General features: G+C 37.1%; 1 protein-coding gene across 3 annotated transcripts in view; it reads left to right on the forward strand.

Moving 5' to 3' along the window:
- Positions 1-13,676, forward strand: part of Cd226 (CD226 molecule) — a 101,145-nt gene extending 87,469 nt beyond the window's left edge. For 2 of the 3 annotated variants that reach the window (XM_037197240.1, XM_028886852.2), the window contains exons 5-7: positions 1,949-2,048; positions 6,576-6,633; positions 11,301-13,676. In XM_037197240.1, the coding sequence (XP_037053135.1) occupies positions 1,949-2,048; positions 6,576-6,633; positions 11,301-11,414 (272 nt within the window). In that variant the 3' untranslated portion in view covers positions 11,415-13,676. Of the gene's footprint in view, positions 1-1,948; positions 2,049-6,575; positions 6,634-10,532; positions 10,708-11,300 lie in introns of those variants that run through there. The other variant, XM_037197241.1, reaches the window with a different exon arrangement.
- The last annotated feature ends 135 nt before the right edge of the window (positions 13,677-13,811 follow it).

A 13,811-nucleotide genomic window follows, 5' to 3' on the forward strand; every position in this document is an offset into this window, starting at 1 on the left:
ATATGGACAGAGCGAGGTAACATTCAGCAATACAGACAGAAGATTATGCCATCTGTGACCCCGAGATGAACCTTGCGATATTCTGTTAAATGACGTAAGCCAGACTCAGTAAGAGAACCACTGTATGGCTGCTCTCACTTATTCTTATAATACAGATTAAACAAATATAAAACTTAAAAACATCTTTTATTTGTCTTAATTTCTTTTGAATAAAGCTGGCCTAGACTTTAAGTTTTTATTGTAAGAAAAGGATTCAGTAAAACTGTGACTTAGGAAATATGGGTTGTCCTGAAGAAATATGAGGTAGAATGAGATGAATGGACATTCCTCTCAGGTTGTCATTGATTTCCAGACTGCAGTGGCAAATGTGCTGTCTCAGTAGAGAGCAATAAAGACAACAGGAAAACCTCACTTCAAATTCACCCCTGCCAGCAACTAATAGTGATGGGGGCCATGACAGAAGATGCTCTGTGAGTGGAAATGGGTGAGGGTGGCCATGGGCAGGAGGACACAAATAAAAGTGGGGTAGTCTCTCACCTACTTTTGGTACCTCCAGAGATGGGATTTCTCAAGTAGTAGCTCACCATTCTTTCAAATACTGATTCATCACCTCATTTGAGAGATGCAAGAATTCTGAACAGAGAAAGGTGGTGCCAGAGGACCAATCAGCTAAAACAGAGACCAGTCAAGGGGAAAATTTAGAGTCCCAGATAACACCAAGTTGGAGTAACATGTTCACCTTCAACACTACTTTTAATGTTCATTCAAATGTAGTACAAAGCATATTTTAAAAAAATTCTGGTAAACATTTCAGTTATATTGCCTACCTGGAGTATATGTCAATATAAGATGCAGTTCTATTAATATATTACTCCAGTATTATAATTTTTATCTGCAAATTCTTTTTTGTATATGATAATGAAAGAGTGTATGTGTTTAATGGGTGCAATTACTATTATTTGTAGTTCAGACTTTCTCTGGTCCCGCCCAGCCCTGTGGTCCTGCAGCCGCTTATAAAATAATCACTCGCCGGGTGGTGGTGGCACATGCTTTTAATCCCAGCACTCAGGAGGCAGAGGCAGGAGGATCTCTGTGAGTTCGAGGCCAGCCAAGTTCCAGGAAATGTGCAAAACTAAACAGAGAAACCCTGTCTCGAAAAACCAAAAAAAAAAAAAATCACTCAGAGGCTTAATATTATTTATTATTTACAAACTATATGGCCTATGGCAGGCCTCTTGCTAGCTAGCTCTTATATTTTAAATTAGTCCGTTTCTATTAATCTGTTTTGTCACGTGTTCTGTGGCTTTACCAGTCTGCTGGCATTGCTCCTTGGGCAGCAGGCTGGCATTTCTCCAGACTCACCTTTCTCTTTCTTCTCTCTCCTTGGATTTCCCACCTGCCTCTAAGCTGCCTTGCCATAGGCTAAAGCAGCTTATTTACTAACCAATGGGATGAACATATGTTCACACTGTGCAGAAAGACATCCCCCAGCAATTATTGTTCTTTTTTAAGATCCATTTTATTACTTGATGTGTATCTGCATATCTGTGTAATATATGTGGATGTGAGCATCAGTGCGTTTAGAAGTCAGAGGTGTCAGGTTCTCAGGTGCTGCAATTACAGCCAATTGTGAGCCATTGTGTAGTTGCTGGGGCCAGACATAGGTCCTCTGCAGGAGAAGTAACCAGTGAACCATCTTTTCAGCCCCATATTCTCGTTCTTGTGAACCCAACTTAGTCAAGGAGGTAATTAAAAACCTGTGATAGTCATAAGAATTAAGGAGGCTCTCAAGGAAAAATGCCTTTCCGCCTTATCCTATCCTATCATTATTAGATTCTTTGAGTTTGATTGTTGGCCTGTCATGATTAATGGCTCCTTTCTTCATTTTCTACCTTTCTTGGTGGCCTTAATTAAATTACTAATTTACACCCTAATTTTTTTCTTCTAGGTGGATCCAATAACCATTTTATCCTTCCCGTTGCTGGAGGGTCAGTTTCCCTGTTGTTTGTTATCCTAATTATAGTCATCACGATCATGCTTTATAACAGGTGAGTAAGGCAACATAGCCTGGGTATTATTTGCCTTGAATAATTCTGATATTTAAGGTTCTTTACAAATGACCCAGCAACTTATCAAGCTGACTCGGGATTTGTGTGTGTTTGTGTGCGTGCGCATGTATATGTAATTACTGTTCTCAAACAAGCAACAAGAAGCAGGGGCAGTATTATTATAGACAGAAACTGGAATCATTCACTTAGGAATTAGTAGAGTTGGCAGTGTGCCCTTATCGTCCTGCTCCACCTCCACCTTCCCTTTCTGCTTCTCCATGGGAACAGCTGTCAGTTGAGAAGGTTTGGTGTGAGGGGGCTGGAGAGGGCTACAGAGAGGGAGAAAGAGACGGGGAGAAGAAGGGGAAAGCTTTATTCATTCATCATCTTCTTTTTACTGAAATGTGGCAAATAAGAGGTAAGGAAGCTTATATATCAGCAAGATAACAAGTGGTTTGACAGTTTCTGAAGGAAGCCATCTAGAGATGTTACATGAAGTGACTTAGCTAGGCGTGGAAGGGTGGCCTTAGACAGAGGTTTAGGTTCTACTACAGCTTCTTACTCTTTGCTGTATTTTGACAGAGAAGAAAGTTAAAAACTTTCCTTAGTTGTCCCTTTATTTCGCTTCTAGTTCCTCCATGAGCACTGCTGATTCATCTAGTGTTTCTCATCCCTCTCAACTTTAATTATATTGGATAACTTATACTATGTACCAGCTGGAGTATTCCCTGCTCAAGGGAGGAAGGGACCACTCTTTGAACATTGATATTTTGCATGTCTGGAACAGCACAGGCACTTAATATGGTTGTTTTGATAAATGAATAAATAAAATTTCATTCTTCTTTTGCTGATAATATTAAAACACACACACTTATTAATATGGTTCTCCAGCAGGTTTTTATGACCTCTCTCCATATATTGTCCCTGACCCCCATCTCTTTTGCTGACTTTAATAACTGCTTTCACCACCATCCCACTTTGCTCTCTGACACACTTTCTCCTTCTAACCTATTGATTTTTTTTTTTTTTTTTTTGAGACAGGGTTTCGTTGTGTAGCTTTGCGCCTTTCCTGGAACTCGCTTTGGAGACCAGACTGGCCTTGAACTCACAGAGATCCGCCTGCCTCTGCCTCTGGAGTGCTGGAATTAAGGCGTATGCCGCCACCACCCGAACTAACCTATTGACTTTACCTACTTCTTTTGAAGATAGGACTAGTGATGTCATTCTCCTGATTGACACTTGTATTATCTTCCCCCAGACATCAGAATAATCTTGGAACTTGTTAACCAAGTCACTGAAGATACCTTGCATCTTGACAGCATCTTCATTTATATTGTCCACATTACTACTATCCCTTATTGCTGATTAATTTTGTTAAAACTAGAACCATTATACATATTTCTAACATGTCTAACTCACTTCTCAAAGGAGAAGAATTTTGCTAGGAAAATACAGTTTCTCTATTTTGGCTTCAGGCTTCATTCAGCATGCAAGGCATTTGTCCTCTTTCCCCATGCCAGAGATCTGTCCTCTTTTGATATTCTTTCAAATAGACATGATGTCACTACCTGGAATCACTTTGTCCTCCTTATCTACCATTCCTTGTATCTTACTTTGTATTTTAATTCTTCTTGTCATTGCCGTACCTTCCTCCACATCTATAATAATAATGTGAGTATGTTATGGTTTTCATTTTCACCATTCAGTTGTATTTAGCACTAATATGTCTAAATAGCACATATTCAATAGGTGTCTGTATAAGCTCTTGGAAACACAGGGAAGTTTTACCTTTCTCCCCATCACAGGTAGCCATAAGTTTTTTCTGACCAGAAATTACAAGTTGAAGTAAAAACCCCCAAGTGTTAGTATCATAGAAAATTCTACACTGCTCCACCTTGGTTTATTAAAAGATGCAAAGGGCAGAGGCCACAGGTGCAGTACAAAGGGCCAGGCAGCACAGCTGAAACAGTGAGTGGCAGGAGGGACCTCTGCAGGGTCACAGATGTTGGACATGATGGGTTTCGCTTCATGAAAATGCATTACTTTTATCTGAACAACTAAATTGAACCAGAGAGTACGTAGCCTCCCCCTGGTTAAATGTTATAAAAAGATTAATGGGCTTGACTGCATAAGAGTAGGTGAAAAGCACAAAAGAAAGGGCACATGTTCATCCTACTTTGTCACAAGTCTCTTTTGGTTGTTACTTCAAATGGAAACGCTTTGAAAGCTGACCTGAGGGCTATAGCAATGACCTAGAGCCCTGTGTCTTCCTGTTCAGAATAATGCTGCAGCTTCAGATGCGCTGAGTTGGACAGGAGCCAAAGCAAATCCTGACTTTGCTCTTGGCACCTAGTCACCTATGATTCTGATGTCCTTGGGAGCAATTCCTCTGCTTCTGATGTGTGCTTGTTACATGTAGAGATGAGAACGTTGACAATAGTGAATATGATCAGCAGCACAGAGTGTTGCTCAGAATGAAAGCAGCCAAAGTTTATTCATGAGATGGACATCCGTCTTTGTAAGGTGATATTTAATATTTAGTGAGAAAATATTGCTTATTCATACATTTTGTAAACATTTGCAAATTACATAATGTCTTGATATGCTGGAAACTCTCCTCTTTTCAGCACTGAAAAAAAAGTCACATACGGGGCAGTACCTTACAATTAGGCAAACCAGGACAACTGTTGAACACAAAACAAACTTTGGTGTATATACCAATTATATTGTAAAGGTAAAAGGACTGACGATGAGAGATATGGATCCCTCCTTGTCTAGCAAGTAGCACACCACAAGTTACATAGAGAGCTTTGAGATCTAAGTCAAGTTCTCTTTTATTCACCACATTGTATGTACTAGTCTTATTTAAATATAGGTAAACATACACAGAGACACACACCTACACATGGAGACATACCTATGCATATAGACACACAAATACACAGAGAAAGACATACACAGACACGTATAGATACGCATAGATACCATTTCTTATGAATGACAGTTTAACTGACCAGAGGCATAGATCCATCCAATAACAGCCATATCACATATTTTCTTAAAGAATAAGTAAGAATTGACTTACATAAACTTAGGAAAGTACCATTTATACATTATACATTTACACATGGAATGTGGAAATAAATTGAGGACTTGTTTCTTAAATAACAAAAACCAAATAAAAGCACATAAAGAGATAAAATTGTACTCAGGTAGTAGGGGTACTTTCAAGTAATTCCAAGTATACACTGCACGCAATAGCCATTACTGAGCAGTTTTCTTTGTAGAAAGAATATCTTGCTTTCAGATTTTCTACAGAGAAATTGAAATTGTATCTTTAAACAAATAATCAGAAACGGAAAGAAAACAAAACTTCTCACTTGTGTTTAATCTATTTCTGCTTTAGTTCAGTTAGAATCTTGTCCAGAAAGAGATGACAAAGAGAGTGTCATGATCCCCCATAACAGCTCTTTCAATATTCTCGGCTGTGGCTATTCTTTCTACACATTCAATTATATTATCATCTTTTTTTTTTGTTTCTCTTATATTTTTTTTCTGAGATTTTTGCCAGGAACCTTGGTTTTCCTAGGTAAGTGTGTTGCACACTATTTTTTCTGGATGGCCTGTTTGTTCAAGTGACTCAGTGAGGATGCCTTGGAGTCAGGTGGGAGGGCCCTGGCTTTAACTTCAGCAATACTACTAACCAACTAAGATGCCAGGCAAGATGCTATTTCCCCTCTCAGCACTTTCCTAATGTATTAGAGCTTTGATGAACTCTAAATAAAATAATGCATCCAGGAAATTTATAAAGACCCAGGAGATTTTATGAAACTTAAGTCAATTATTATTGTCATCCAATAAATTCCAATGCTAGCATTTTAAAGAAGTTTTAATTGTAGAAAACCTCTAAGTCCCAAAGCTGTAGGCTGTTTTAATACTAACCCACTATATAGTATCTTGTGAAATCACTGTGATTAATTACTAATATACTCTGCCCAAAGAGCCATGTAGCTGCCCTTCCCATCTATAAGCACACTGGAGAAGGTGAGATGTCATGCTTTTCATTGCTGTGACAAACACCAGGAAAAACAGCCCTAAGGAAGAACAGATTTATTTTGACTCACAGTTTGGAAATCATGGAAGCAAGAGTATGAGTAATCTGGTCATGTTGTATCCAGTCAGGAAGCCAAGGGAAGTGATTCCCAGTGTATTTTCTTCTTGCTATTGAGCCTTTGACCCCAGCCAGTAGGATGGTGATACTTATATCAGCATGAGTCTCCTTCAGATAAAAATTTCTGGAAACAAAAAATCATACCAGAAATACACTTCCATGATGACTTTAAATCTAGTCAAGCTGACAATCAAACCACCACAGAAGAAAGTATAGACATAAAGCAATTATTTATAGCCATAACTACTTATTCACCAGGTACACACTGGCTTGAGACACAGCAAGGATTTGAAAAGTAGGGATAACTAGTGCTAGAGTGCATTGTCTTAATATTCTTTGCTGAATTTGTGTTCTAGAAGGAGAAGGAGACAGGTGAGAACACCACTTAAAGAGCCCAGGGATAAACAGAGTAAGGTAAGTTGGTTGTTATTGCTCCTATTGTTTAAAAGTCTCCTGTAAGACCTCTTTTATTTTCAGTTATCAATCTTATTGCTTATTTCTCTTTCAATGATCTTGAATGCCATTGCTTGCAATTCAAGTATCAACTAGCTGAGGAAATACTCACTCTCTTATTGTTAATAGTTTTGAAGCCAGAATTTTAAAGATACAGTAGTGTAAAAAAATACTATATGCCCATAGTTCTAGTTCTTAAAAAAACTGAGGCAGGAGGATTGTGAGAAAAATAATAGAAATTACACTGACATTATAGTCAGCACAATACATTACTAAAATCTGCATTATGTGTGTTTCTATAACACATTGAACAAAATTGATAGTTTAAAACAGCAGATACGTACTCTTTTATAATTATGAGGATTGAAGTAAACAAAAAAAAATGAAGCATGAGAAGAATGACTACTTCTTAGGTAAAACTGGTCTTGCACTTTTCTTCCAACTTGTGGTAGTTTCCTGCAGTTCTGCACAGCCATTGGCTTGCAGGTCCATTGGCTTGCAGATCCATTGGCTTGCAGATGTGCCTTTAAACCTCTCCCTGTGTTCACATGATGCCTTATTTGCATTTGTCTGGATCTCTCTGGCTCTAATAAAGACACTGGTCATATTGGACTAAAGGTTGATGTTCCTTACTTCAGTATATCACATTAACTTTACCTTCTTAGGTTTGGGGTATGTAGATGTGCATATGAAGGCAAGTTTTGTTGCCAATATGTGCATGTGTGGAGGCCAGTGGTTCATGATGTCTTCTATTTTCCTCTATAGATCTCCACATTATTTTTTGAGACGGTGTCTCATTGACTGAGAGCTTGGCACTTTTGCTAGATTTACCGGCCATTGACTCTCTGAGATCTTCTTGTCTTAAATTCCTAGTACTTGGGTTGCAGAGATCTGTGCCCAGCTAGCACATGGGTGCTGGGAATCTAAATTCTATGTTCATGCTTGTCCACTAGGCACTTAGCCGCCAAGCCCTCCTATCTAGCTCCTTAGTGTTAATTTATCTGCAAAGATCTTACTTCCAAAATATGTTAAATAATGAAGTTTTTGTAAAGATATTTATTTTTAAAAATATTTATTTATTTATTTTACATCCTGGATGAAGTTTCCCCTCCTTACTCTCCTCCCATTCCCTTCCCCCAGTCCGACCCCTCTGTTCCCACCCCCTAATCCACTCCTCCTCCATTTCTGTTTAGTAATAGGCAGATTCTCCACATGAGAATCAACAAAACATGGCACATCAAGTTGCAGTAAGATTTAGCACCTCCCCATCTATTAAGGCTGGACAAGGCAGTCCAGTACAGTATCGACTAATCTGGGCTCATAGAGGCTTACAGATATGGGACTGACAATGAGAGCCTGCATGAGGCTGACCTAGGTGCTCTGCATACATGTTATAGTTGTGTAGCTTGGTCCCCTCATGGGACTCCTAACAGTGGGAACACGGGCGCTATCTCTTGTAAAGACATTTTTAAAGAGGCACCTATTCAACTCAGTACAGAACATAACATTATTTTATGTCATAAGGTTATTATGAGGGCAAAATTAAACCACAAAATGACTCAGAAGCATAGCACACACAAAGAAAGGTATAATGCATGACTTTCATTGATATTATTATCTTTGAATTAATTTTTAATTAATAAATGCTCAAATAGGTTATAAAATTACAGAATTTTCATGTGTGTTGTAGGATTGTAACAAACTATGAATTTTTTCTTTTCTACTCTGCTTTGCTTCTGCCCCCTACTGTTCAATTCAAAAAATGGAAAATTCCTTCTGATTTTGCAGATAGGAGGGAATGCTTTTTTCATGTTCATTGTCCCTAATTTTAGTCCAGATATCTCTATGTTAATAGCATATTATTGTATTTTTTTACGTTTCACTATAAAACATTGCTGGGAATTGAATGCTCATATGCCCCCTAAATTCATATATTGAAATAATCAAACCTCCAGGGTGATAGTATTTGCAAGTGGGGCCTTGCAGAGGTGATTGGGTTATAAGAGTGGAGCCCTCATTAATGGAATTAGAGCTCCTATGAGAAGAGATGTGAAGAGTTTGAAAGCCATATCCCTTTGTTTGCTTGTTTGTTTTTGTCCAAGGAAAAACTTGGCACAAGGAAAAATTTGGTATCAGAAGAAGGAAGATGAATATCTGTAATTCAAGGATCAAGCCCTGAGTTGATATTTGACCTTGGACTTTATATACTTTAAAATTGTGAGAAATACATGTTTGTTGTTTAATTAAGCCACTTATTTTATGCTCTTCTGTTATAGCTGCCTGAACTAAGACAAACATTTTCTCAAGTGCTATCCAAAATTACGTTAATTTTTCTTCACTTTAATTATTTGCAGTCAAGTTCTACATGGCTAAAGGACAAGTACTAAAAAGTCCCTGACAATCTGATATGTGTGCTGCAGACTTCTTAATAATCTATCAATTTAATTTTCCTCTTTTATGAAGCATTGGTCTTTGGAAATTATTTTTCCTGACTGATTCATAGTTTGCTTCTTGAAATCAAGTTCAAAACAAAGATGTCTTGCCTTAGTTCATCTGCTACTAGAGCACACAAGATGATGCTCCAATCCCAGCGCGTAGAGTCCTTTCTTTGTGCTGAACTTTTTGTCCCAAAAAGCCAATCCAAATGCAAATTTATTGCTATGAATTTTGAGAGTGGAAAGAAAGATGCTTTAAATTATCTCCACTAGATAGCCAATTGTTCCAGACTTCAGTAGCATAAGGATATTATAAAGGATTTGTGGACAATTTTAGTAATCTTAGATGATTGAAATCATCTAACCTTAGAACTGTGAAAGATAAAGGTGTTAGATATACTTGATTCTTTTGAGTGCTTTACACAGTCCATATCAATATCAAAGCACCTTTGTTTTCCTTTTGCTTTCTTCATACAGATGCAAAAATAATTTAATTTTGAATTAGTCATCAAAAGATCTCTCTCTCAGTGTATTTAGTTGCTTACTTTTTGTTTAAAGATAGGACACTGTGCACTTTAACATTTTTATTTATTAAAGAGAATATTGCTAGGTATGACCTTCCTTCTCTCAAGTTGTTGGTCAGGGGTGTCCTGGAGGAATTCCAAAAATACATTCTATTGCTATTCTTCTTGGATGCCCATGAGAACTTAATTATAAGACTATTCTGAAGACACCACACACTTTACCCATGCTATATGAGAGAAATCAAGTTGCTATTGACAAGGAAACTTCCTTCCCTCTGGATAGCTTTCATAAATAACGTCAACGGGCACTATTTAGGATGCTAGAGGAAAAAGTTCTCAAAAGTTTTGAATAACACTGGTGCATTAGTGGTACAAATATTATGGGCTAACCAACTACTTTCTGGTTGGATAAAAGGCCTGCTCCATGTGAGGATGTATGCTTGGTGCTGTAATTCTAAGACCTATGGTGGGGAACTTATAGGCCCCATGCATGAACTTATGGGTTTGCTAAATGGATGTAGTATTGATCTGCTCTCTAAATTCATATTTCTGTACCTATAAACTAGTGTAGCTCTCAGATATCATCACAAAAGTTTCTTTGTACAGTGGATAGTGGTTAACATAGAAAGTCATGACTCATTTTAAAGTGAAGAGAATAAGTATCTGTGTAGTGCTCAGCTATTCTACCTATCTATCTATCTATCTATCTATCTATCTATCTATCTATTCAAACCCACTCATCTATCTATCTATCTATCTATCTATCTATCTATCTATCTATCTATCTATTCAAATCCACTCTTCCCAAGGCTCAGAGATTATCAGATTATCAAGGAAAGGGGGGCAGAAAGCCAAAGTTTGGAGAGGGCTGGACTAAAACGCTGTCTTCTGGACTTGATAGGACTACTGACTGCACTGATGAATCCTCAGCAGCTGTGGTTGCCTATACAAGATCCATACAAGATGAAGCCAGCCAGCATTCCAACCTGGAGGGAAGATGGACTCACAAGCCCCAACCCCTAGATGAGAAGCTATTGAGAGTTGATGGCTTCTGTGGGAGGGAAAATCAGTTTTCTTTAAGGATGTGTCCTCTGGTGGGTCAACCATGTTCCAGTGGATGACTTCACATCTACTTGTATATGGGCAGAACAAATTGGAATAATAATCAGTGGGTTATCAAAAAATGGACATGAAGTTGAGAGGGATGGGCTGACGAATTTGGTAGGAGTTAGGGAAAGGAACAGTGATTAATATGACCTAAATATATTATATGTATATTTAAAACAATAAAAAATTAGTGAAAATATTATATTTAAAGAAAGTTTTATTTATTAAAGTATCCATTCATCAGATATTATTATATACACACTATAGAGAAATATACTAGACTTTGCATAGGTAGAGTACATCTTATCTTTGAAGAGGTAACCAGAATAATATTAAACCTGATAATCTGCCTTAAATTTGTCTAGCATCTATTCCAGTCTTGTAAATTGAGAATGTAATTTCTAAATTAAGTTTTAGATGATATGGAGAATATTTTATCAAATTATTTGTAATGGAAATTTGGCTAAGTGCATTTGTAGGGTAAGATCAAATAAGATAGAATGCCTTCAATTTGTGCTGAAATTTAGTGAGCCATTCAAATGTTCTGCTGTTTATTTTGTAGGTAGCCACCAACTGCAGAAGTCCCACTTCTCCCATCCAGTCTATAGATGATGAAAAAGAGGACATTTATGTGAACTATCCAACCTTCTCTCGAAGACCAAAACCAAGAGTCTAAGCTGTTCTTCTGGCCTGAGCACATTAGTGATAACATCTATGGCATAGATTTTTAGCCATCCTCTTTTCACCACCAGTATAAAATGTATTCAATTTATTTTATTTGCTAAAAAGAAATACTTCATCACCTGGGAACATTCTTAATAGAGATACATTAGAAAATCCAAATCTAATTAGCTCACATGTAAGAAAACTTGTCCCATTGTGCAATAGAACAGTCTAGAGAAGATGAAGTGTCATAAGGTTTTCTTGTTATATTTGAAATTAATGGTGGGCAGAAGCTTGTCTCTGGATCCTCCCTACAGTGTTGGTTCCAATATTACTGGTCCAATACTCTTGCTGCTTCCCTCAGATGCTCCCATGATGATTGCCAGTGACACTTGGTGGAAAGTTTACTGGTCAAACACAAGAATCAAAGTTTATTATTCACGTATTAGTAAGAGAATAGCATTACTGTAAAGGATGAGATGACTTAAGTCAGGTATGGGTTCTCCTATAAAATGGGGGTGGCACTAAAGTATTACTTGGGAATTCCAAGTACTGTTGAAAAGAAGGATGAGAGGGGCCTAGAAGTTGAGTTATTCCTAACAAACACTGACTACAAAGACATCACTTGTTAACCAGCTAACAAGTGAGTATGCTGCAAGATCAGCATAATTTTAAAAAAGTATATGTAAAGGAATGGCCAGGAATGAGACAGGTGTGAAATGTGTCTCTTCCCTTTCTAGGTTCAAATAAATTCATCTCCAGTTCTATAGAGAATTCTTGCCATCCACTGGGCCTAGTCTTTTATAAAATGAGATGCTCCAATAAGAAATAATGCTTTTGATAATGTTTTTTCAATTTTGAGATTTATTTTAATATGTAAATTTGTGAGTTAAAAAATTTGCAAAATGAATGCATGAAAGAGATTGGTGGTTGTAAGCAGTAGAGTATAGAAATGTAGGAATCTGAGAGCAGAGAGTTTGGAGAATGTGGGGGAAGAGGGAAAGGTGTCATGGAATAATGATATATGAAAGAAAACCTGTGCTCCAGATTTTGGACAAGTCCATCCTGACCAACACTGCTGCCATTGAGAGAATATGCCTGTTATAGTTCTATTCAGGATAGAGGAAAAAATAAGGAGTATTTGTGAAACTAAATAAAACTATAGTTATCTTCAAATCATGGTAGTCTTTATCAAATTAAATGATGCTTAGTATCTGAAAGACCCATTTATTATCTCTAAAGAAATTTAAAGGGTAATAATCTTTAAATCTTCATTGTCCAAAGTTCCATTTAAGTTTCTGGTTTGTATATTTTGTTACAAACTTAAGTGAAACAAATTCAGATGCTAATGCTGTTACATAGATTCTCAACTGTAATTCATAGTTTTAAGCTAATATTAGTAGATATTTCATATTTTTAACCTTAAATACCATGCATGATGAATAGGCCAATTATTTTGCCAACTACAGAAATTCAGAGGGCTATAAATGAAAATGACCATTTTTTAGTTGTGTTTATGTATTTATTCAAGAATGGTTATTCAGATTCTTATTGTTTGTTTGAAGATTTTTGTGTCTCATTTTGTGAACTGTTTCCATAAATATGTCAGTGTACCAAAGTTGGAAGACAATTAACAGAAAATAGTCAACATTTGGAACCACCAGAGATTATGTGGCTATACACCTCAGGTTGCACAGTGAAACAACTAAGTATTGTTCATAAAGCAGTCTAGTTATTTTCCACAAATGTTAAAAGACAACCAAAATACTGCTTTCTAGAATATTTGGGTGCCCAATTTTGTAATGGCTAAGTAAGTGAGAGGGAATGTTTTTATAATTGCACCATAGGAAGATATAAGTAGCTACCTGGTGGTCAGTGATTTGTATGAAGAGTCACCTAAGTAGACCAAGAAAGCCTCCAGAACATTGGGCACTTGTCTCTGTTGCTGTGGGAATTCACATGCTTTTTTGAAAAAAAATCACTCCCTCAAAATATATTTACTCTGCCTACCCTTCCTTTCTACATGTAATTCCCTTGCAGAAGTTAGTATTTATCAGCAACACTTATTGCGACCTCTGACCTCCCCATATCTTTCTTATGTTGAAGAGATGATGCTTGCTGTCTCTCTGGACATTTTAACTGCTGTCTTTGTATCCTGTACAGTTCACCAGATTTCTGGAATGTGACCTCCTCCAAAAATTGTGCCTGTTGTGCTGACTGGAAGCAGGGTGATCAAAACTGAGCCGAAAAGATTAAAGTTACCAATGAAATACAACTTTGTCTTTTTTTTTTTTTTTTTTAGTATTTGGTGCTGGTCTGGATGCTAGATGCTTTCTGGAGGTGTTTTACACACATAATGTATAACAGTATATAACACAACATTAAGTAAAATATACATGCTTGCATTAAA

This window comes from Peromyscus leucopus, chromosome 19 (genome assembly GCF_004664715.2).
Source record: "Peromyscus leucopus breed LL Stock chromosome 19, UCI_PerLeu_2.1, whole genome shotgun sequence".
Classification (NCBI taxonomy): domain Eukaryota; kingdom Metazoa; phylum Chordata; class Mammalia; order Rodentia; family Cricetidae; genus Peromyscus; species Peromyscus leucopus.